The following is a 27,913-nucleotide window of genomic DNA, read 5'->3' on the forward strand; positions in this document are numbered from 1 at the left end:
AGAGACTCACACAGAGACACACACAGAGACTCACACAGAGACACACACAGAGACTCACACAGAGACACAGAGACACACACAGAGACACACACAGAGACTCACACAGAGACACACACAGAGACACACAGAGACTCACACAGAGACTCACACAGAGACACACACAGAGACACACACAGAGACACACACAGAGACACACACAGAGACTCACACAGAGACTCACAGAGAGACACACACACAGAGACACACACAGAGACACACACAGAGACACACACAGAGACTCACACAGAGACACACACAGAGACACACACAGAGACACACAGAGACACACACAGAGACACACACAGTGACACACACAGAGACACACAGACTCACACAGAGACACACACAGAGACACAGAGACACACACAGAGACACACACAGAGACACACACAGAGACACACACAGAGACACACACAGAGACACACACAGAGACACACACAGACACACACAGAGACACACACAGACACACAGAGACACACAGAGACTCACACAGAGACACACACAGAGACACACACAGAGACACACACAGAGACACACAGAGACACACAGAGACACACAGAGACACACAGAGACACAGAGACACACAGAGACACACACAGAGACACACGGAGACACACAGAGACACACACAGAGACACAGAGACACACAGAGACACACACAGACACACAGAGACACAGAGACACACACAGAGACACTCACAGAGACACAGAGACACACAGAGACACTCACAGAGACACAGAGACACACAGAGACACACACAGAGACACAGAGACACACACAGACACACAGAGACACACACAGAGACTCACACAGAGACTCACACAGAGACACACACAGAGACACAGAGACACACACAGAGACACACACAGAGACACAGAGACACACACAGAGACTCACACAGAGACTCACACAGAGACACACAGAGACACAGAGACACACAGAGACACACACAGAGACACACACAGAGACACAGAGACACACAAAGACAAACACAGATACACAGAGACACAGAGACACACACAGAGACACTCACAGAGACACAGAGACACACAGAGACACACACAAAGACACAGAGACACACAGAGACACACACAGAGACACACACAGACACACAGAGACACAGAGACACACACAGAGACACACACAGACACACAGAGACACACACAGAGACACACACAGAGACACAGAGACACACACAGAGACACACACAGAGACTCACACAGAGACTCACACAGAGACACACACAGAGACACACACAGAGACACACACAGAGACACACACAGAGACACACACAGAGACACACACAGAGACACACACAGAGACTCACACAGAGACACACACAGAGACACACACAGAGACACACACAGAGACACTCACAGAGACACACACAGTGACACACACAGAGACACACACAGAGACACAGCGACACAGAGACACAGACACACACAGAGACTCACACAGAGACACACACAGAGACTCACACAGAGACACACACAGAGACTCACACAGAGACACACACAGAGACTCACACAGAGACACAGAGACACACACAGAGACACACACAGAGACTCACACAGAGACACACACAGAGACACACAGAGACTCACACAGAGACTCACACAGAGACACACACAGAGACACACACAGAGACACACACAGAGACACACACAGAGACTCACACAGAGACTCACAGAGAGACACACACACAGAGACACACACAGAGACACACACAGAGACACACACAGAGACACACACAGAGACTCACACAGAGACACACACAGAGACACACACAGAGACACACAGAGACACACACAGAGACACACACAGAGACACACACAGTGACACACACAGAGACACACAGACTCACACAGAGACACACACAGAGACACAGAGACACACACAGAGACACACACAGAGACACACACAGAGACACACACAGAGACACACACAGAGACACACACAGACACACAGAGACACACAGAGACACACACAGAGACACACACAGAGACACACACAGAGACACACACAGACACACAGAGACACACAGAGACACACAGAGACACAGAGACACACAGAGACACACACAGAGACACACGGAGACACACAGAGACACACACAGAGACACAGAGACACACAGAGACACACACAGACACACAGAGACACAGAGACACACACAGAGACACTCACAGAGACACAGAGACACACAAAGACAAACACAGATACACAGAGACACAGAGACACACACAGAGACACTCACAGAGACACAGAGACACACAGAGACACACACAAAGACACAGAGACACACAGAGACACACACAGAGACACACACAGACACACAGAGACACAGAGACACACACAGAGACACACACAGACACACAGAGACACACACAGAGACACACACAGAGACACAGAGACACACACAGAGACACACACAGAGACTCACACAGAGACTCACACAGAGACACACACAGAGACACACACAGAGACACACACAGAGACTCACACAGAGACACAGAGACACACACAGAGACACAGAGACACAGAGACACACACAGACACACAGAGACACAGAGACACACACAGAGACACACAGACACACAGAGACACACACAGAGACACACAGAGACACACAGAGACACAGAGACACACACAGAGACACACACAGACACACAGAGACACACACAGAGACACACACAGAGACACAGAGACACACAGAGACAGACACAGTGACACAGAGACACACACAGAGACACAGAGACACACAGAGATACACACAGAGACACAGAGACACACAGAGACACACACAGAGACATAGAAACACACACAGAGACACAGAGACACACAGAGACACACACAGAGACACACAGAGACACACAGAGAGACACACAGAGACACACACACAGACACACACAGACACACAGAGACACAGAGACACACACAGAGACACACACAGAGACACACACAGAGACACACAGACACACAGAGACACACAGAGACACACACACAGAGACACACACAGAGACACAGAGACACACACAGAGACACACAGAGACACACAGAGACACAGAGACACAGAGACACACACAGAGACACTCACAGAGACACAGAGACACACACAGAGACACACACAGAGACACACACACACAGAGACACACACAGAGACACACACACAGAGACACACACAGAGACACAGAGACACACACAGAGACACACAGACACACACAGACACACAGAGACACAGAGACACACACAGAGACACTCACAGAGACACAGAGACACACACAGAGACACACACAGAGACACACACACACACACACAGAGACACACACAGAGACACACACAGAGACTCACACAGAGACACTCACACAGAGACACACAGAGACACACAGAGACACACACAGACACACACAGAGACACACAGACACACACAGACACACAGAGACACAGAGACACACACAGAGACACAGAGACACACACAGAGACACAGAGACACACAGAGACACACACAGAGACACAGAGACACACAGAGACACACACAGAGACACACACAGACACACAGAGACACACACAGAGACACACAGACACACAGAGACACACACAGAGACACACAGAGACACACAGAGACACAGAGACACACACAGAGACACACACAGACACACAGAGACACACACAGAGACACACACAGAGACACAGAGACACACAGAGACACACACAGTGACACAGAGACACACACAGAGACACAGAGACACACAGAGACACACACAGAGACACAGAGACACACAGAGACACACACAGAGACACAGAAACACACACAGAGACACACACAGACACACAGAGACACACACAGAGACACACACAGAGACACAGAGACACACAGAGACAGACACAGTGACACAGAGACACACACAGAGACACAGAGACACACAGAGACACACACAGAGACACAGAGACACACAGAGACACACACAGAGACATAGAAACACACACAGAGACACAGAGACACACAGAGACTCACACAGAGACTCACACAGAGACACACACAGAGACACACAGAGACACACAGAGACACACACAGAGACACAGCGACACAGAGACTCACACAGAGACACACACAGAGACTCACACAGAGACTCACACAGAGACACACACAGAGACACAGAGACACAGAGACACAGACACACACAGAGACTCACACAGAGACACACACAGAGACACACACAGAGACACACAGAGACTCACACAGAGACACACAGTGACACACACAGTGACACACACAGAGACACACACAGAGACACAGCGACACAGAGACACAGACACACACAGAGACTCACACAGAGACACACACAGAGACTCACACAGAGACACACACAGAGACTCACACAGAGACACACACAGAGACTCACACAGAGACACAGAGACACACACAGAGACACACACAGAGACTCACACAGAGACACACAGAGACACACAGAGACTCACACAGAGACTCACACAGAGACACACACAGAGACACACACAGAGACACACACAGAGACACACACAGAGACTCACACAGAGACTCACAGAGAGACACACACACAGAGACACACACAGAGACACACACAGAGACACACACAGAGACACACACAGAGACTCACACAGAGACACACACAGAGACACACACAGAGACACACAGAGACACACACAGAGACACACACAGAGACACACACAGTGACACACACAGAGACACACAGACTCACACAGAGACACACACAGAGACACAGAGACACACACAGAGACACACACAGAGACACACACAGAGACACACAGAGACACACACAGACACACACAGAGACACACACAGACACACAGAGACACACAGAGACTCACACAGAGACACACACAGAGACACACACAGAGACACACACAGAGACACACACAGACACACAGAGACACACAGAGACACACAGAGACACAGAGACACACAGAGACACACACAGAGACACACGGAGACACACAGAGACACACACAGAGACACAGAGACACACAGAGACACACACAGACACACAGAGACACAGAGACACACACAGAGACACTCACAGAGACACAGAGACACACAGAGACACTCACAGAGACACAGAGACACACAGAGACACACACAGAGACACAGAGACACACACAGACACACAGAGACACACACAGAGACTCACACAGAGACTCACACAGAGACACACACAGAGACACAGAGACACACACAGAGACACACACAGAGACACAGAGACACACACAGAGACTCACACAGAGACTCACACAGAGACACACAGAGACACAGAGACACACAGAGACACACACAGAGACACACACAGAGACACAGAGACACACAAAGACAAACACAGATACACAGAGACACAGAGACACACACAGAGACACTCACAGAGACACAGAGACACACAGAGACACACACAAAGACACAGAGACACACAGAGACACACACAGAGACACACACAGACACACAGAGACACAGAGACACACACAGAGACACACACAGACACACAGAGACACACACAGAGACACACACAGAGACACAGAGACACACAGAGACACACACAGAGACACAGAGACACAGAGACACACAGAGACACACACAGAGACACAGAGACACACACAGACACACAGAGACACAGAGACACACACAGAGACACACAGACACACAGAGACACACACAGAGACACACAGAGACACACAGAGACACAGAGACACACACAGAGACACACACAGACACACAGAGACACACACAGAGACACACACAGAGACACAGAGACACACAGAGACAGACACAGTGACACAGAGACACACACAGAGACACAGAGACACACAGAGACACACACAGAGACACAGAGACACACAGAGACACACACAGAGACATAGAAACACACACAGAGACACAGAGACACACAGAGACACACACAGAGACACACAGAGACACACAGAGAGACACACAGAGACACACACACAGACACACACAGACACACAGAGACACAGAGACACACACAGAGACACACACAGAGACACACAGAGACACACACAGAGACACACAGACACACAGAGACACACAGAGACACACACACAGAGACACACACAGAGACACAGAGACACACACAGAGACACACAGAGACACACAGAGACACAGAGACACAGAGACACACACAGAGACACTCACAGAGACACAGAGACACACACAGAGACACACACAGAGACACACACACACACAGAGACACACACAGAGACACACACACAGAGACACACACAGAGACACAGAGACACACACAGAGACACACAGACACACACAGACACACAGAGACACACACAGAGACACTCACAGAGACACAGAGAAACACACACAGACACACACAGAGACACACACACACACACACAGAGACACACACAGAGACACACACAGAGACTCACACAGAGACACTCACACAGAGACACACAGAGAAACACAGAGACACACACAGACACACACAGAGACACAGAGACACACACAGACACACAGAGACACAGAGACACACACAGAGACACAGAGACACACACAGAGACACAGAGACACACAGAGACACACACAGAGACACAGAGACACACAGAGACACACACAGAGACACACACAGACACACAGAGACACACACAGAGACACACAGACACACAGAGACACACACAGAGACACACAGAGACACACAGAGACACAGAGACACACACAGAGACACACACAGACACACAGAGACACACACAGAGACACACACAGAGACACAGAGACACACAGAGACACACACAGTGACACAGAGACACACACAGAGACACAGAGACACACAGAGACACACACAGAGACACAGAGACACACAGAGACACACACAGAGACACAGAAACACACACAGAGACACAGAGACACACACAGAGACACACAGAGACACACACAGAGACACACAGAGACACACAGAGAGACACACAGAGACACACACACAGACACACACAGACACACAGACACACAGAGACACACACAGAGACACACACAGAGACACACAGAGACACACACAGAGACACACAGACACACAGAGACACACACACAGAGACACACACAGACACACAGAGACACAGAGACACACAGAGACACACACAGACACACACAGAGACACACAGACACACACAGACACACAGAGACACAGAGACACACACAGAGACACTCACAGAGACACAGAGACACACAGAGACACACACAGAGACTCACACAGAGACACTCACACAGAGACACACAGAGACACACAGAGACACACACAGACACACACAGAGACACACAGACACACACAGACACAGAGACACAGAGACACACACAGAGACACACACAGACACACAGAGACACACACAGAGACACACACAGAGACACAGAGACACACAGAGACACACACAGAGACACAGAGACACAGAGACACACAGAGACACACACAGAGACACAGAGACACACACAGACACACAGAGACACAGAGACACACACAGAGACACACAGACACACAGAGACACACACAGAGACACACAGAGACACACAGAGACACAGAGACACACACAGAGACACACACAGACACACAGAGACACACACAGAGACACACACAGAGACACAGAGACACACAGAGACAGACACAGTGACACAGAGACACACACAGAGACACAGAGACACACAGAGACACACACAGAGATACAGAGACACACAGAGACACACACAGAGACATAGAAACACACACAGAGACACAGAGACACACACAGAGACACACACAGAGACACACAGAGACACACAGAGAGACACACAGAGACACACACACAGACACACACAGACACACAGAGACACAGAGACACACACAGAGACACACACAGAGACACACACAGAGACACACAGAGACACACACAGAGACACACAGACACACAGAGACACACAGAGACACACACACAGAGACACACACAGAGACACAGAGACACACACAGAGACACACAGAGACACACAGAGACACAGAGACACAGAGACACACACAGAGACACTCACAGAGACACAGAGACACACACAGAGACACACACAGAGACACACACACACACAGAGACACACACAGAGACACACACACAGAGACACACACAGAGACACAGAGACACACACAGAGACACACAGACACACACAGACACACAGAGACACAGAGACACACACAGAGACACTCACAGAGACACAGAGACACACACAGAGACACACACAGAGACACACACACACACACACAGAGACACACAGAGACACACACAGAGACTCACACAGAGACACTCACACAGAGACACACAGAGACACACAGAGACACACACAGACACACACAGAGACACACAGACACACACAGACACACAGAGACACAGAGACACACACAGAGACACAGAGACACACACAGAGACACAGAGACACACAGAGACACACACAGAGACACAGAGACACACAGAGACACACACAGAGACACACACAGACACACAGAGACACACACAGAGACACACAGACACACAGAGACACACACAGAGACACACAGAGACACACAGAGACACAGAGACACACACAGAGACACACACAGACACACAGAGACACACACAGAGACACACACAGAGACACAGAGACACACAGAGACACACACAGTGACACAGAGACACACACAGAGACACAGAGACACACAGAGACACACACAGAGACACAGAGACACACAGAGACACACACAGAGACACAGAAACACACACAGAGACACAGAGACACACACAGAGACACACAGAGACACACACAGAGACACACAGAGACACACAGAGAGACACACAGAGACACACACACAGACACACACAGACACACAGACACACAGAGACACACACAGAGACACACACAGAGACACACAGAGACACACACAGAGACACACAGACACACAGAGACACACACACAGAGAAACACACAGACACACAGAGACACAGAGACACACACAGAGACACACAGAGACACACACAGACACACACAGAGACACACAGACACACACAGACACACAGAGACACAGAGACACACACAGAGACACTCACAGAGACACAGAGACACACAGAGACACACACAGAGACTCACACAGAGACACTCACACAGAGACACACAGAGACACACAGAGACACACACAGACACACACAGAGACACACAGACACACACAGACACAGAGACACAGAGACACACACAGAGACACACACAGAGACACACAGAGACATACACACAGAGACACAGACACACACAGAGACACACAGAGACACACAGACACACACAGAGACACAGAGACACAGAGACACACACAGAGACACACAGAGACACACACAGACACACACACAGAGACACACACAGAGACACACAGAGACACACACAGAGACACACACAGAGACTCACACAGAGACACTCACACAGAGACACACAGAGACACACAGACACACACACAGACACACACAGAGACACGCAGACACACACAGACACACAGACACACAGAGACACACACAGACACACACAGACACACAGAGACACACACAGAGACACACACAGAGACACACACACACACACAGAGACACACACAGAGACACACACAGAGACACACAGAGACACACACAGAGACACACACAGAGACACACACAGAGACACACACAGAGAGACACACAGAGACACACACAGAGACACACACAGACACACACACAGAGACACACACAGAGACACACACAGACACACACACAGAGACAAAGACAAAGACAAAGATCCCCCGTATAGCCTTAACAGACTGTAGGGGCAAGTGCTGTTAGCGAGCACCACAAAGACAAAGATCCCCCCTGTAGCCTGTAACAGACTGTAGGGGCAAGTGCTGTTAGCGATCAGCAGCTATGAAGGCCGGAACGGTACACGAGGGGGTGGGTGGCCAGCACCACGCCCGACCGCCTTTGTCTCCCCAGTGGCGATGTTTACTATACACCGCTACACCAGGTACTCATTTGAGGCTGAGTAGACCTAGGGGAGGCCTGGGACCGGTTCAGATCATCACAGAGACTCACACAGAGACTCACACAGAGACACTCACAGAGACTCACACAGAGACACTCACAGAGACTCACACAGAGACACACACAGAGACTCACACAGAGAGACACACACAGAGACACACACAGAGACTCACACAGAGACACACACAGAGACACACACACAGAGACACACACAGAGACACACACAGAGACACACACACACAGTGACACACACAGAGACACACACACACAGTGACACACACAGAGACACACACAGAGACACACAGAGACACACACAGACACACAGAGACACAGAGACACACACACAGACACACAGAGACACACACAGAGACACACACAGAGACACACACAGAGACACACACACACACAGAGACACACACAGAGACACACACAGAGACACACACACAGAGACACACAGAGACACACACACAGACACACACAGAGACACACAGAGACACACACAGAGACACACAGAGACACACACACAGACACACACAGAGACACACACAGACACACAGACACACAGAGACACACACAGAGACACACACAGACACACAGATACACACACACAGACACACACAGAGACACACAGAGACACACACAGAGACACACAGAGACACTCACAGAGACACACACAGAGACACACACAGAGACACACACAGACACACAGAGACACAGAGACACACACTCAGACACACAGAGAGACACACACAGAGACACACACAGAGACACACACAGAGACACACACAGAGACTCACAGAGACACACACACAGACACACACACAGACACACACAGAGACACACACAGAGACACACACAGAGACACACACAGAGACACACACAGAGACACAGAGACACAGAGACACACAGAGAGACACACAGAGACACAGAGACACACACAGAGACTCACACAGAGACACACACAGAGACACACACAGAGACACACACAGAGACACACACAGAGACACAGAGACACACAGAGAGACACACACAGACACACAGAGACACAGAGACACACACAGAGACACACACAGAGACACACACAGACACACAGAGACACACACAGAGACACACACAGAGACACACACAGACACACAGACACACAGAGACACACACAGAGACACACACAGACACACAGAGACACACACACAGACACACACAGAGACACACAGAGACACACACAGAGACACACAGAGACACTCACAGAGACACACACAGAGACACACACAGAGACACACACAGAGACACACACCGACACACAGAGACACAGAGACACACACTCAGACACACAGAGAGACACACACAGAGACACACACAGAGACACACACAGAGACACACACAGAGACACACAGAGACACACACAGAGACACAGACACACACAGAGACACACAGACACACACAGACACACACAGAGACACACAGAGACACACACAGAGACACAGAGACACACACAGAGACTCACACAGAGACTCACACAGAGACTCACACAGACACACACAGACACACACAGAGACACACACACAGAGACACACACAGAGACACACACACAGAGACACACACACAGAGACACACACAGAGACACACACAGAGACACACACAGACACACAGAGACACACATAGACACACAGAGACACACACAGACACACAGAGACACACACAGAGACACAGAGACACAGAGACACACAGAGACACAGAGACACACACAGAGACACAGAGACACACACAGAGACACACAGAGACACAGACACACAGAGACACACACAGAGACACACACAGAGACACACACAGACACACAGAGACACACACAGACACACAGAGACACACATAGACACACAGAGACACACACAGACACACAGAGACACACACAGAGACACACACAGAGACACTGAGACACTCACAGAGACTCACACACAGACACACACAGAGACACACACAGAGACACACACACAGAGACACAGACACACACACAGAGACACAGACACACACACACAGACACACACAGAGACACACACAGAGACACACACAGAGACACACACATAGACACACAGAGACACACACAGACACACAGAGACACACACAGAGACACACACAGAGACACTGAGACACTCACAGAGACTCACACACAGACACACACAGAGACACACACAGAGACACACACACAGAGACACAGACACACACACAGAGACACAGACACACACACACAGACACACACAGAGACACACACAGAGACTCACACAGAGACACACACTCAGACACACACAGAGACACACACAGTGACACACAGAGACACACACAGAGACACACACAGAGACACACAGACACACACAGAGACTCACACAGAGACACACACAGAGACACACACAGAGACACACAGACACACACAGAGACTCACACAGAGACTCACACAGAGACACACACAGTGACACACACACAGAGACTCACACAGAGACTCACACAGAGACACACACAGAGACTCACACAGAGACACACACAGAGAGACACACACAGAGACACAGAGAGACACAGAGACACACACACAGACATAGACACACACACAGACACACACACACAGACACACACATGGCTGTAGTAGGAGTGATAGTAGTGGTCGCTATGGTTACCGTGGTCACTATGGTTACCGTGGTTACTATGGTTACCATGTTCGTAACAAAGATGTCCGAGTGTTTGTCTCACCTGTCTCTCGAGCTCGCCTGAAGTCTCATTTCCCGTGGGATGAGACAGCTCCTCCTTGGTCATCAGCTACGGAGACACGGGGGGGAGACACGGGGAGAGAGACACGGGGAGAGAGAGAGACACGGGGAGAGAGACACGGGGAGAGAGACACGGGGAGAGAGACACGGGGAGAGAGACACGGGGGGGAGACACGGGGAGAGAGAGACACGGGGAGAGAGAGACACGGGGAGAGAGACACGGGGAGAGAGACACGGGGAGACACGGGGAGACACGGGGAGACACGGAGAGACACGGGGGGGAGACACGGGGAGACACGGGGAGAGAGACACGGGGAGACACGGGGAGAGAGAGACACGGGGAGAGAGACACGGGGAGACACGGGGAGAGACGGGGAGACACGGGGAGAGAGACACGGGGAGACACGGGGAGACACGGGGAGAGACACGGGGAGACACGGGGAGACACGGGGAGAGAGACACGGGGAGACACAGTGAGACACGGGGAGAGAGACACGGGGAGAGAGACACGGGGAGAGAGACACGGGGAGACACGGGGAGAGAGACACGGGGAGAGAGACACGGGGAGACACAGTGAGACACGGGGAGACATGGGGAGAGAGACACGGGGAGACACGGGGAGAGAGACACGGGGAGACACGGGGAGAGAGACACGGGGAGACACGGGGAGACACGGGGAGAGAGACACGGGGAGAGAGACACGGGGAGACACGGGGAGAGACACGGGGAGACACGGGGAGAGAGACACGGGGAGAGAGACACGGGGAGACACGGGGAGAGAGACACGGGGAGACACAGTGAGACACGGGGAGAGAGACACGGGGAGAGAGACATGGGGAGACACGGGGAGACACGGGGAGAGAGACACGGGGAGAGAGACACGGGGAGACACGGGGAGACACGGGGAGAGAGACACGGGGAGAGAGACACGGGGAGACACGGGGAGACACGGGGAGACACGGGGAGAGAGACACGGGGAGACACGGAGAGACACGGGGGGGAGACACGGGGAGACACGGGGAGACACGGGGAGACACGGGGAGAGAGAGACGGGGAGACACGGGGAGACACGGGGAGACACGGGGAGAGAGACATGGGGAGAGAGACATGGGAAGACACGGGGAGACACGGGGAGAGAGACATGGGGAGAGAGACATGGGGAGACACGGGGAGACACGCGGAGATACGGGGAGACACGGGGAGACACGGGGAGAGAGACACGGGGAGACACGGGGAGACACGGGGAGAGAGACACGGGGAGACACGGGGAGACACGGGGAGAGAGACACGGGGAGACACGGGGAGACACGGGGAGACATGGGGAGAGAGACACGGGGAGACACGGGGAGAGAGACACGGGGAGACACGGGGAGAGAGACACGGGGAGACACGGGGAGAGAGACACGGGGAGAGAGACACGGGGAGAGAGACACGGGGAGAGAGACACGGGGAGACACGGGGAGAGACACGGGGAGACACGGGGAGAGACGGGGAGACACGGGGAGAGAGACACGGGGAGACACGGAGAGACACGGGGGGGAGACACGGGGAGACACGGGGAGACACGGGGAGAGAGACACGGGGAGACACGGGGAGACACGGGGAGAGAGACACGGGGAGAGAGACATGGGGAGACACGGGGAGACACGGGGAGACACGGGGAGAGAGACACGGGGAGACACGGAGAGACACGGGGGGGAGACACGGGGAGACACGGGGAGACACGGGGAGAGAGACACGGGGAGAGAGACACGGGGAGACACGGGGAGACACGGGGAGAGACGGGGAGAGAGAGACACGGGGAGAGAGAGACACGGGGAGAGAGACAGGGGGAGACACGGGGAGAGAGACACGGGGAGACACGGGGAGACACGGGGAGAGACGGGGAGACACGGGGAGAGAGACACGGGGAGACACGGGGAGACACGGGGAGAGAGACACGGGGAGACACAGTGAGACACGGGGAGACATGGGGAGAGAGACACGGGGAGACACGGGGAGAGAGACACGGGGAGACACGGGGAGAGAGACACGGGGAGACACGGGGAGACACGGGGAGAGACACGGGGAGACACGGGGAGAGACGGGGAGACACGGGGAGAGAGACACGGGGAGACACAGTGAGACACGGGGAGAGAGACACGGGGAGAGAGACATGGGGAGACACGGGGAGACACGGGGAGAGAGACACGGGGAGAGAGACACGGGGAGACACGCGGAGACACGGGGAGACACGGGGAGACACGGGGAGAGAGACACGGGGAGACACGGGGAGAGAGACACGGGGAGAGACACGGGGAGACACGGGGAGACACGGGGAGAGAGACACGGGGAGACACGGGGAGACACGGGGAGAGAGACACGGGGAGACACAGTGAGACACGGGGAGACATGGGGAGAGAGACACGGGGAGACACGGGGAGAGAGACACGGGGAGACACGGGGAGAGAGACACGGGGAGACACGGGGAGACACGGGGAGAGAGACACGGGGAGAGAGACACGGGGAGACACGGGGAGAGACACGGGGAGACACGGGAAGACACGGGGAGACACGGGGAGACACGGGGAGGGAGACATGGGGAGACACGGGGAGACACGGGGAGAGAGACACGGGGAGACACGGGGAGAGAGACACGGGGAGAGAGACACGGGGAGACACGGGGAGACACGGGGAGAGAGACACGGGGAGAGAGAGACACGGGGAGACACGGGGAGACACGGGGAGAGAGACACGGGGAGACACGGGGAGAGAGACACGGGGAGACACGGGGAGAGAGACACGGGGAGAGAGACACGGGGAGACACGGGGAGACACGGGGAGAGAGACACGGGGAGAGAGAGACACGGGGAGACACGGGGAGACACGGGGAGAGAGACACGGGGAGACACGGGGAGACACGGGGAGAGAGACACGGGGAGACACAGGGAGAGAGACACGGGGAGACACGGGGAGAGAGACACGGGGAGAGAGACACGGGGAGAGAGACACGGGGAGGGAGACACGGGGAGAGAGACACGGGGTGAGAGACACGGGGAGAGAGAGACACGGGGAGAGAGACACGGGGAGAGAGACACGGGGAGGGAGACACGGAGAGACACAGGGAGACACGGGGAGAGAGACATGGGGAGACACGGGGAGACACGGGGAGACACGAGGAGACACGGGGAGAGAGACACGGGGAGAGAGACACGGGGAGAGAGACATGGGGAGAGAGACAGGGGGAGAGAGACACAGGGAGAGAGACGCGGGGAGAGAGAGACACGGGGAGAGAGACACGGGGAGGGAGAGACACGGGGAGAAACGGGGAGACACGGGGAGAGAGACACGGAGAGAGAGACACGGAGAGACACGGGGAGACACGGGGAGAGAGACGCGGGGAGAGAGACACGGGGAGGGAGAGACACGGGGAGAGAGACACGGGGAGACACGGGGAGACACGGGGAGACACGGGGAGAGAGACACGGGGAGAGAGACACGGGGAGGGAGACACGGGGAGAGAGGCACGGTGAGAGAGACACGGGGAGACACGGGGAGAGAGGCACGGTGAGACACAGGTAGACACACACACAGACAGAGAAACAGAGACACATAGAGACAGAGACACACAGAGAGATAGAGAGACAGAGAAACAGAGGCACACAGAGACAGAGACACACAGAGAGACAGATACAGACAGAGACAGAGGCACACAGAGGCAGAGACACACAGAGACAGAGACACACAGACACAGAGACACACAGAGACACACAGAGACAGAGAGACACACAGAGACACACAGGGACAGAGAGACACAAAGACAGAGAGACAGAGAGACACACAGAGACAGAGAGACAGACACACAGAGACAGACAGACAGAGAGACACAGAGACAGAGACACACAGAGACACAAAGACAGAGAGACACAGAGACAGAGACACACAGAGACAGAGACACACAGAGACACAGAGACACACAGAGACACAGAGACACACAGAGACACAGAGACACACAGAGACAGAGAGACAAAGAGACAGAGACAGAGAGAGACAGAGACAGAGGGACAGAGAGACACAAAGACAGAGACACAGAGACACAGCGACAGAGAGACAGAGAGACACACAGAGACAGAGAGACAAAGAGACAGAGAGACACATAGAGTAAGAGAGACAGAGATATAGAGAGACACGGAGACAGAGAGACACAGAGACACACAGAGAGACAGAGAGACAGAGACACAAAGACACACAGAGAGACACAGAGACACAGAGACACACAGAGACACAGAGACAGAGAGACACAGAGACAGAGACACAGATAGACACACAGAGACAGAGAGACAGAGACACAGAGACACACACAGAGACACACAGAGACACAGAGACACACAGAGACAGAGAGACACAGAGACAGAGAGACACAGAGACACAGAGACAGAGAGACAGAGAGACAGAGAGACACAGAGACAGAGACACACAGAGACAGAGAGACACAGAGACAGAGAGACACAGAGACACAGAGACAGAGAGACAGAGAGACAGAGAGACACAGAGACAGAGACACACAGAGACAGAGAGACACAGAGACAGAGACAGAGACACACAGAGACAGAGAGACACAGAGACACAGAGACAGAGAGACAGAGAGACACAGAGACACAGAGACACACACAGAGACACACAGAGACAGAGAGACAGAGAGACACACAGAGACAGAGAGACAGAGAGACACACAGAGAGACAGAGACAGAGACAGAGAGACAGACACAGAGAGACACAGAGAGACACAGAGACAGAGAGACACAGAGACAGAGACACAGAGACACAGAGAGACAGAGAGACACACAGAGAGACACAGAGACACACAGAGACACAAAGACACAGAGAGACAGAGACAGACACACAGAGAGACACAGAGACACAGAGACACACAAAGACACACAGAGAGACACAGAGAGACACACACAGACAGAGAGACACACAGAAACAGAGACACAGAGATACAGAGACACACAGAGACACACAGAGACACAGACACACAGAGAGACAGACACACAGAGAGACAGAGAGACACAGAGACACACACAGACACACACACAGACACACAGAGACAGACAGACAGAGAGACAGAGACACAGAGACAGACAGATAGACAGACAGATAGACAGAGACACAGAGACACACAGAGACACACAGATAGACAGAGACACAGAGACACACAGAGACACACAGATAGACAGAGACACACACAGAGAGACAGAGAGACACAGATAGACACAGAGACACACAGACACAGAGAGACAGAGAGACACACACAGACAGACAGACAGACAGATAGACAGAGACAGACAGATAGACAGAGAGACACAGAAACACACACAGAGACACACAGAGACACACAGAGACACACAGAGACACAGAGAGACAGAGACACACAGAGACAGACACAGAGACACAGAGAGACACACAGAGAGACAGAGAGACACAGATAGACACAGAGACACACAGACAGACAGACAGATAGACAGAGACAGACAGAGAGACAAAGTCTCACCTCCTGTATGGCAGCCATCACTGCATGTTGCACCGACTCCTCCAGCTGCATTATAGCCTGGATATACTCTACACACTCACATACAGTTACATATACACACACATATACATAGTTATAGTGTTATAGTGTTATACATAGTGTTATAGTGTTATAGTTATATACTCTACACACACACACTCACATACAGTTACATATACACACACATATACATAGTTATAGTGTTATAGTGTTATACATAGTGTTATAGTGTTATAGTTATATACTCTACACACACACACTCACATACAGTTACATATACACACACATATACATAGTTATAGTGTTATAGTGTTATACATAGTGTTATAGTTATATACTCTACACACACACACACATATATATAGTTACATATACACACACATATACATAGTTATAGTGTTATACATAGTGTTATAGTGTTATAGTTATATACTCTACACACATACACATATATATAGTTACATATACACACACATATACATAGTTATAGTTTTATAGTGTTATACATAGTGTTATAGTGTTATAGTTATATACTATACACACACACATACATATATAGTTATACACAGTGTTATATAGTGTTATATATAGTGTTATATAGTGTTATATACTCTACACACATACACACACATATATATAGTTATAGTGTTATATATAGTGTTATAGTGTTATAGTTATATACTCTACACACACATATACAGTTATACATAGTGTTACATAGTTACATATACACACACATATACATAGTTATAGTGTTATATATAGTGTTATAGTGTTATAGTTATATACTCTACACACACATATACATATATAGTTACATATACACACACATATACATAGTTATAGTGTTATACATAGTGTTATAGTGTTATAGTTATATACTCTACACACATACACACATATATATAGTTATACACAGTGACATATATAGTGTTATATATAGTGTTATATAGTGTTATATACTCTACACACACATATATAGTTACATATACACACACATATACATAGTTATAGTGTTATAGTGTTATACATAGTGTTATAGTTATATACTCTACACACACATATACAGTTATACATAGTGTTACATAGTTACATATACACACACATATACATAGTTATAGTGTTATAGTGTTATAGTTATATACTCTACACACTCACATACACATATAGTGTTATATAGTTACATATACACACACATATACATAGTTATAGTGTTATATATAGTGTTATAGTGTTATAGTTATATACTCTACACACATACACACATATATAGTTATACATAGTGTTATATAGTGTTATATATAGTGTTATATACTCTACACACTCACATACAGTTACATATACACACACATATACATAGTTATAGTGTTATAGTGTTATACATAGTGTTATAGTTATATACTCTACACACTCACATACAGTTACATATATATAGTTATACATAGTGACATATAGTGTTATATATAGTGTTATATATAGTGTTATATAGTGTTATATACTCTACACACTCACATACACATATATATAGTTATACATAGTGACATATAGTGTTATATAGTGTTGTATACTCTACACACTCACATACAGTTATATATAGTGTTATATAGTGTTATATATAGTGTTATATAGTGTTATATACTCTACACACTCACATACAGTTACATATACACACACATATACATAGTTATAGTGTTATAGTGTTATACATAGTGTTATAGTTATATACTCTACACACACATATATATAGTTATAGTGTTATATATAGTGTTATAGTTATATACTCTACACACTCACATACACATATATACATAGTTATATAGTTATATATATAGTGTTATATATAGTGACATATATAGTGTTATATATAGTGTTATATAGTGTTATATACTCTACACACTCACATACAGTTATATATAGTTATACACAGTGTTATAGTGTTATATATAGTGTTATATAGTGTTATATACTCTACACACTCACATACATATATATATAGTTATACACAGTGTTATAGTGTTATATATAGTGTTATATATAGTGTTATATAGTGTTATATACTCTACACACACATACACATATATATATAGTGTTATATAGTTATATATACACACACATATACATAGTTATAGTGTTATATATAGTGTTATAGTGTTATAGTTATATACTCTACACACTCACATACAGTTATATATAGTTATACATAGTGACATATAGTGTTATATATAGTGTTATATATAGTGTTATATAGTGTTATATACTCTACACTCACATACACATATATAGTTATATATAGTGTTATAGTGTTATATATAGTGTTATATAGTCTACACACACACATACACATATATAGTTATACATAGTGACATATATACATAGTTACATAGTGTTATAGTGTTACATAGTGTTATATATAGTGTTATAGTGTTATATATAGTGTTATAGTGTTATATATAGTTATATACTCTACACACATACATACACATATATATAGTTATAGTGACATATATAGTGTTATATATAGTGTTATATAGTGGTATATAGTCTACACACACATACACATATATAGTTATACATAGTGACATATATACATAGTTACATAGTGTTATAGTGTTACATAGTGTTATATATAGTGTTATATATAGTGTTATATATAGTTATATACTCTACACACATACACACAGTTAGTGTTATAGTGTTATACATAGTGTTATATATAGTGTTATATAGTGTTATATATTGTTATATACTCTACACACACACACATATATAGTGACATAGTTACACATATACATAGTGTTATATAGTTATATAGTTATATACTCTACACACACATACATATATAGTGTTATATAGTTACACACACAGTGTTATATATAGTGTTATAGTGTTATATACTCTACACACACACATAGTTACACATATACATAATTACACATATACATAGTGTTATATAGTTATATAGTTATATACTCATACACACAGTTACACACATACACAGTGTTATATAGATACACACACATAGTACATATAGTTACACATACACACACAGTGTTATACATAGTTATATACTCTACACACATACACACATACATAGTGACAGTGTTATAGTGTTATATATAGTGTTATATACTCTACACACACACATACACACACATACACACAGTGTTATATAGTTACACACACATAGTTATATACTCTACACACACACACATAGTTATACACAGTGACACACACACAGTGACACACACAGTGACACACACACAGTGACACACACACAGTGACACACACACAGTATATACACACACACACATAGTTATATACTCTACACACACATAGTTATACAGTGACACACACAGTGACACAGTGACACACATACATAGTTACACACACACAGTACATACACACACAGTGACACATACACAGTTACATAGTTACACACACACAGTATATATACACACACACACACAGTGACACACACACATAGTTACATAGTTACACGCACATAGTTACACACACAGTGACACACACACATAGTTACATAGTTAGACACATAGTTACACACACACACAGTGACACAGTGACACATACACAGTTACATAGTTACACACACAGTGACACACACACAGTGACACACACACAGTGACACACACACAGTGACACACACACACAGTGACACACACACAGTGACACAGACACACAGTGACACACACACACAGTGACACACACAGTGACACACACACACAGTGACACACACAGTGACACACAGTGACACACACACATAGTGACACACACACAGTGACACACACAGTGACACACACAGTGACACACACAGTGACACACACACAGTGACACACACACAGTGACACACACACAGTGACACACACAGTGACACACACACACAGTGACACACACAGTGACACACACACAGCGACACACACAGTGACACACACACAGTGACACACACAGTGACACACACACACAGTGACACACACAGTGACACACACACAGTGACACACACACACAGTGACACACACAGTGACACACACAGTGACACACACAGTGACACACACACAGTGACACACACACACAGTGACACACACAGTGACACACACACAGTGACACACACACACACACAGTGACACACACAGTGACACACACACACAGTGACACACACAGTGACACACACACAGTGACACACACACACACACAGTGACACACACAGTGACACACACACACAGTGACACACACAGTGACACACACACAGTGACACACACACACACACAGTGACACACACAGTGACACACACAGTGACACACACACAGTGACACACACACAGTGACACACACAGTGACACACACAGTGACACACACACAGTGACACACACAGTGACACACACACAGTGACACACACAGTGACACACACACACACACAGTGACACACACACACAGTGACACACACAGTGACACACACACACAGTGACACACACAGTGACACACACAGTGACACACACAGTGACACACACACAGTGACACACACACACAGTGACACACACAGTGACACACACACAGTGACACACACACAGTGACACACACAGTGACACACACAGTTACACACACACACAGTGACACACACACAGTGACACACACAGTGACACACACAGTGACACACACACACAGTGACACACACAGTGACACACACACAGTGACACACACAGTGACACACACACAGTGACACACACAGTGACACACAGTGACACACACACACAGTGACACACACACACAGTGACACACACACACAGTGACACACACAGTGACACACACACACAGTGACACACACAGTGACACACACAGTGACACACACACAGTGACACACACAGTGACACACACACAGTGACACACACAGTGACACACACAGTGACACACACACAGTGACACACACACACACACAGTGACACACACAGTGACACACACAGTGACACACACACACACAGTGACACACACAGTGACACACACAGTGACACACACACAGTGACACACACACAGTGACACACACACACACAGTGACACACACAGTGACACACACAGTGACACACACACACAGTGACACACACAGTGACACACACACACAGTGACACACACAGTGACACACACAGTGACACACACAGTGACACACACACAGTGACACACACACAGTGACACACACAGTGACACACACAGTGACACACACACAGTGACACACACACAGTGACACACACAGTGACACACACAGACACACACAACCACACAGACACACACACGCGTGTCTAAGTAGAGGGTGTCTAAGTAGAGGGTGTCTAAGTGTGGTGTCTAAGTAGAGTGGTGTCTAAGTGTGGTGTCTAAGTAGAGGGCTGTCTAAGTAGAGCGGTGTCTAAGTAGAGGGCTGTCTATCTAGAAGTCTGTCTAAGTATCACACGAACGGGCTGTCTAAGTGTGGTGTCTAAGTGTAGTGTCTAAGTAGAGTGGTGTCTAAATAGAGTGGTGTCTAAGTAGAGTGGTGTCTAACTAGAGTGCTGTCTAAGTAGAGTGGTGTCTAACTAGAGTGGTGTCTAACTAGAGTCGCGTCTAAGTGGGGTTGTCTAACCAGAGTGGTGTCTAACTAGAGTGGTGTCTAACTAGAGTGGTGTCTAACTAGAGGGCTGTCTAACTAGAGCAGTGTCTAACTAGAGTGGTGTCTAACTAGAGTGCTGTCTAACTAGAGTGGTGTCTAACTAGAGTGGTGTCTAACTAGAGTGGCTGTCTAACTAGAGTGCTGTCTAACTAGAGCGGTGTCTAACTAGAGTGGTGTCTAACTAGTGTGGCTGTCTAACTAGAGTGGTGTCTAACTAGAGCTGTGTCTAACTAGAGTGGTGTCTAACTAGAGCGGTGTCTAACGAGTGTGGCTGTCTAACTAGTGTGGCTGTCTAACTAGAGCGGTGTCTAACTAGAGTGGTGTCTAACTAGAGCTGTGTCTAACTAGAGCTGTGTCTAACTAGAGCGGTGTCTAACTAGAGCGGTGTCTAACTAGAGTGGTGTCTAACTAGAGCTGTGTCTAACTAGAGCGGTGTCTAACTAGAGTGGTGTCTAACTAGTGTGGCTGTCTAACTAGTGTGGCTGTCTAACTAGAGTGGTGTCTAACTAGAGTGGTGTCTAAATAGAGCGGTGTCTAACTAGTGTGGCTGTCTAACTAGTGTGGCTGTCTAACTAGAGTGGTGTCTAACTGGAGTGGTGTCTAACTAGTGTGGCTGTCTAACTAGAGTGGTGTCTAACTAGAGCTGTGTCTAACTAGAGTGGTGTCTAACTAGAGTGGTGTCTAAGTGTCACACGAAGTGGCTGTCTAAGTGGGGGTGTCTACGTGTGGCTAAGTAGAGCAGTGTCTAACTAGAGTGGCTTTCTAAGTGGGGGTGTCTAAGTGTGGCTGTCTATCTAGAGTGGCTGTCTAACTAGAGTGGTGTCTAACTAGAGTGGTGTCTAACTAGTGTGGCTGTCTAACTAGAGCTGTGTCTAACTAGAGTGGCTGTCTAACTAGAGCTGTGTCTAACTAGAGCTGTGTCTAACTAGAGCTGTGTCTAACTAGAGCGGTGTCTAACTAGTGTGGGTGTCTAACTAGAGCTGTGTCTAACTAGAGCGGTGTCTAACTAGAGCGGTGTCTAACTAGTGTGGGTGTCTAACTAGAGCTGTGTCTAACTAGAGCGGTGTCTAACTAGAGTGGTGTCTAACTAGAGTGGTGTCTAACTAGTGTGGGTGTCTAACTAGAGCTGTGTCTAACTAGAGCGGTGTCTAACTAGAGTGGTGTCTAACTAGAGCGGTGTCTAACTAGTGTGGCTGTCTAACTAGAGCTGTGTCTAACTAGAGTGGCTGTCTAACTAGAGCTGTGTCTAACTAGAGCTGTGTCTAACTAGAGCGGTGTCTAACTAGAGCGGTGTCTAACTAGTGTGGGTGTCTAACTAGAGCGGTGTCTAACTAGAGCTGTGTCTAACTAGAGCGGTGTCTAACTAGAGCGGTGTCTAACTAGAGCGGTGTCTAACTAGTGTGGGTGTCTAACTAGAGCTGTGTCTAACTAGAGCGGTGTCTAACTAGAGCGGTGTCTAACTAGTGTGGGTGTCTAACTAGAGCTGTGTCTAACTAGAGCGGTGTCTAACTAGAGCGGTGTCTAACTAGTGTGGGTGTCTAACTAGAGCTGTGTCTAACTAGAGCTGTGTCTAACTAGAGCGGTGTCTAACTAGAGTGTTTGTCTAACTAGAGTGGTGTCTAAGTGGGGCTGTCTAACTAGAGCTGTCTAACTAGAGCTGTGTCTCACCTTCACCACACAACCCCCAGGGGTGACCCACGTCAGCTGTCTGGACTATCTAGAACTCTGTCTAAGTGTCACACGAAGTGGCTGTCTAACTAGTGTGGCTGTCCAACTAGAGCGGTGTCTAACTAGTGTGGGTGTCTAACTAGAGCGGTGTCTAACTAGTGTGGGTGTCTAACTAGAGTGGTGTCTAACTAGTGTGGGTGTCTAACTAGAGCGGTGTCTAACTAGAGTGGTGTCTAACTAGAGCGGTGTCTAAGTGTCACACGAAGTGGCTGTCTAAGTGTGGGTGTCTAAGTGTGGCTGTCTAACTAGAGCTGTGTCTAACTAGTGTGGGTGTCTAACTAGAGCGGTGTCTAACTAGTGTGGGTGTCTAACTAGAGCTGTGTCTAACTAGAGCGGTGTCTAACTAGAGCGGTGTCTAACTAGTGTGGGTGTCTAACTAGAGCGGTGTCTCACCTTCCTTTCGATCACAGTTCACCGCACAGCCCAGGATGAGCTGCAACATGCGAGTTGTATCATCTGAATCGCACATTCCCACGTGGCTGCTGGTGGTGGAGGTGGTGGTGGTGGTGGACACAGGGGCGGTGGAGGCGGTGGTGGAGGTGGAGGCGGTGGTGGAGGTGGAGGTGGAGGTGGAGGAGGAGGTGGTGGAGGCGATGATGGCCGGGTCAGGGACGACGAAGCCGGAGATAGACACTCCCAGCACCTGGGGTGTCAACATCAACAACATCATCAACAACAACATCATCAACAACAACATCAACAACAACAACAACATCAACAACATCAACATCAACAATAACAACATCAACAACAACAACAACATCAACATCATCAACAACAACAACATCATGGTGAGTGAGTGGTGAGTGGGTGGATGAGTGAGTGAGTGAGTGGGTGAGTGAGTGAGTGAGTGGTGAGTGAGTGAGTGGTGAGTGAGTGAGTGGTGAGTGAGTGAGTGAGTGGTGAGTGGGTGGGTGGGTGGGTGAGTGAGTGAGTGGGTGAGTGAGTGGGTGAGTGAGTGGTGAGTGAGTGAGTGGTGAGTGAGTGGTGAGTGAGTGGTGAGTGAGAAAGTGAGTGAGTGGTGAGTGAGTGGTGAGTAAGTGAGTGGGTGAGTGAGTGAGTGGTGAGTGGGTGGGTGAGTGAGTGAGTGGTGAGTGAGTGAGTGGTGAGTGAGTGAGTGGTGAGTGAGTGAGTGAGTGGTGAGTGGGTGGGTGAGTGAGTGAGTGAGTGGGTGAGTGAGTGAGTGAGTGGTGAGTGGGTGGGTGAGTGAGTGAGTGGTGAGTGAGTGAGTGGTGAGTGAGTGGTGAGTGAGTGGTGAGTGGTGAGTGAGTGGTGAGTGAGTGGTGAGTAAGTGAGTGGGTGAGTGAGTGAGTGGTGAGTGGGTGGATGAGTGAGTGAGTGAGTGGGTGGGTGAGTGAGTGAGTGAGTGGTGAGTGAGTGAGTGGTGAGTGAGTGAGTGGTGAGTGAGTGAGTGAGTGGTGAGTGGGTGGGTGAGTGAGTGAGTGAGTGGGTGAGTGAGTGGGTGAGTGAGTGGTGAGTGAGTGAGTGGTGAGTGAGTGGTGAGTGAGTGGTGAGTGAGAAAGTGAGTGAGTGGTGAGTGGTGAGTGAGTGAGTGGGTGAGTGAGTGAGTGGTGAGTGGGTGGGTGAGTGAGTGAGTGAGGGGTGAGTGAGAGTGAGTGGTGAGTGAGTGAGTGGTGAGTGAGTGAGTGGTGAGTGAGTGAGTGAGTGGTGAGTGGGTGGGTGAGTGAGTGAGTGAGTGGGTGAGTGAGTGGGTGAGTGAGTGGTGAGTGAGTGAGTGGTGAGTGAGTGAGTGAGTGGTGAGTGAGTGAGTGAGTGGGTGAGTGAGTGAGTGAGTGAGTGTGAGTGAGTGAGTGGTGAGTGGGTGGGTGAGTGAGTGAGTGAGTGGGTGAGTGAGTGAGTGAGTGGTGAGTGAGTGAGTGGTGAGTGAGTGAGTGAGTGAGTGAGTGAGTGAGTGGTGAGTGGTGGTGAGTGGGTGAGTGAGTGAGTGAGTGGGTGAGTGAGTGAGTGGTGAGTGGTGGGTGAGTGAGTGAGTGGTGAGTGGGTAGTGAGCGATCTATGTTGGCTAGTTTGGTCTATTGAGAGGTGATCTGAGTGAGTTTGAGTCCTATTCTATGCTAGCGAGGTTATCTAGCTAGTCTTATTAGAGAGTGGGTGCAGCTGAGGCCTTTTCCCCCCCCCCCCGGGGGGGGGG

General features: G+C 49.0%; 1 protein-coding gene across 1 annotated transcript in view; it reads right to left on the reverse strand.

Annotated features, from left to right (window-relative positions):
* LOC142908547 (protein Hook homolog 1-like) overlaps window positions 1-26,419 on the reverse strand; it is a 56,842-nt gene extending 30,423 nt beyond the window's left edge. The window contains exons 1-3 of the mRNA XM_076059305.1: window positions 26,155-26,419; window positions 18,370-18,437; window positions 12,820-12,885 (exon numbers count right to left, since the gene is read on the reverse strand). Coding sequence (XP_075915420.1) covers window positions 12,820-12,885; window positions 18,370-18,437; window positions 26,155-26,419 — 399 coding nt within the window. The remainder of the gene's footprint in view (window positions 1-12,819; window positions 12,886-18,369; window positions 18,438-26,154) is intronic.
* Window positions 26,420-27,913: the final 1,494 nt, after the last annotated feature.

Source organism: Petromyzon marinus, assembly GCF_048934315.1.
Source record: "Petromyzon marinus isolate PM22_M1 ecotype Great Lakes invasive population chromosome 85 unlocalized genomic scaffold, UKy_Petmar_22M1.pri1.0 chr85_unloc.4, whole genome shotgun sequence".
NCBI lineage: Eukaryota > Metazoa > Chordata > Hyperoartia > Petromyzontiformes > Petromyzontidae > Petromyzon > Petromyzon marinus.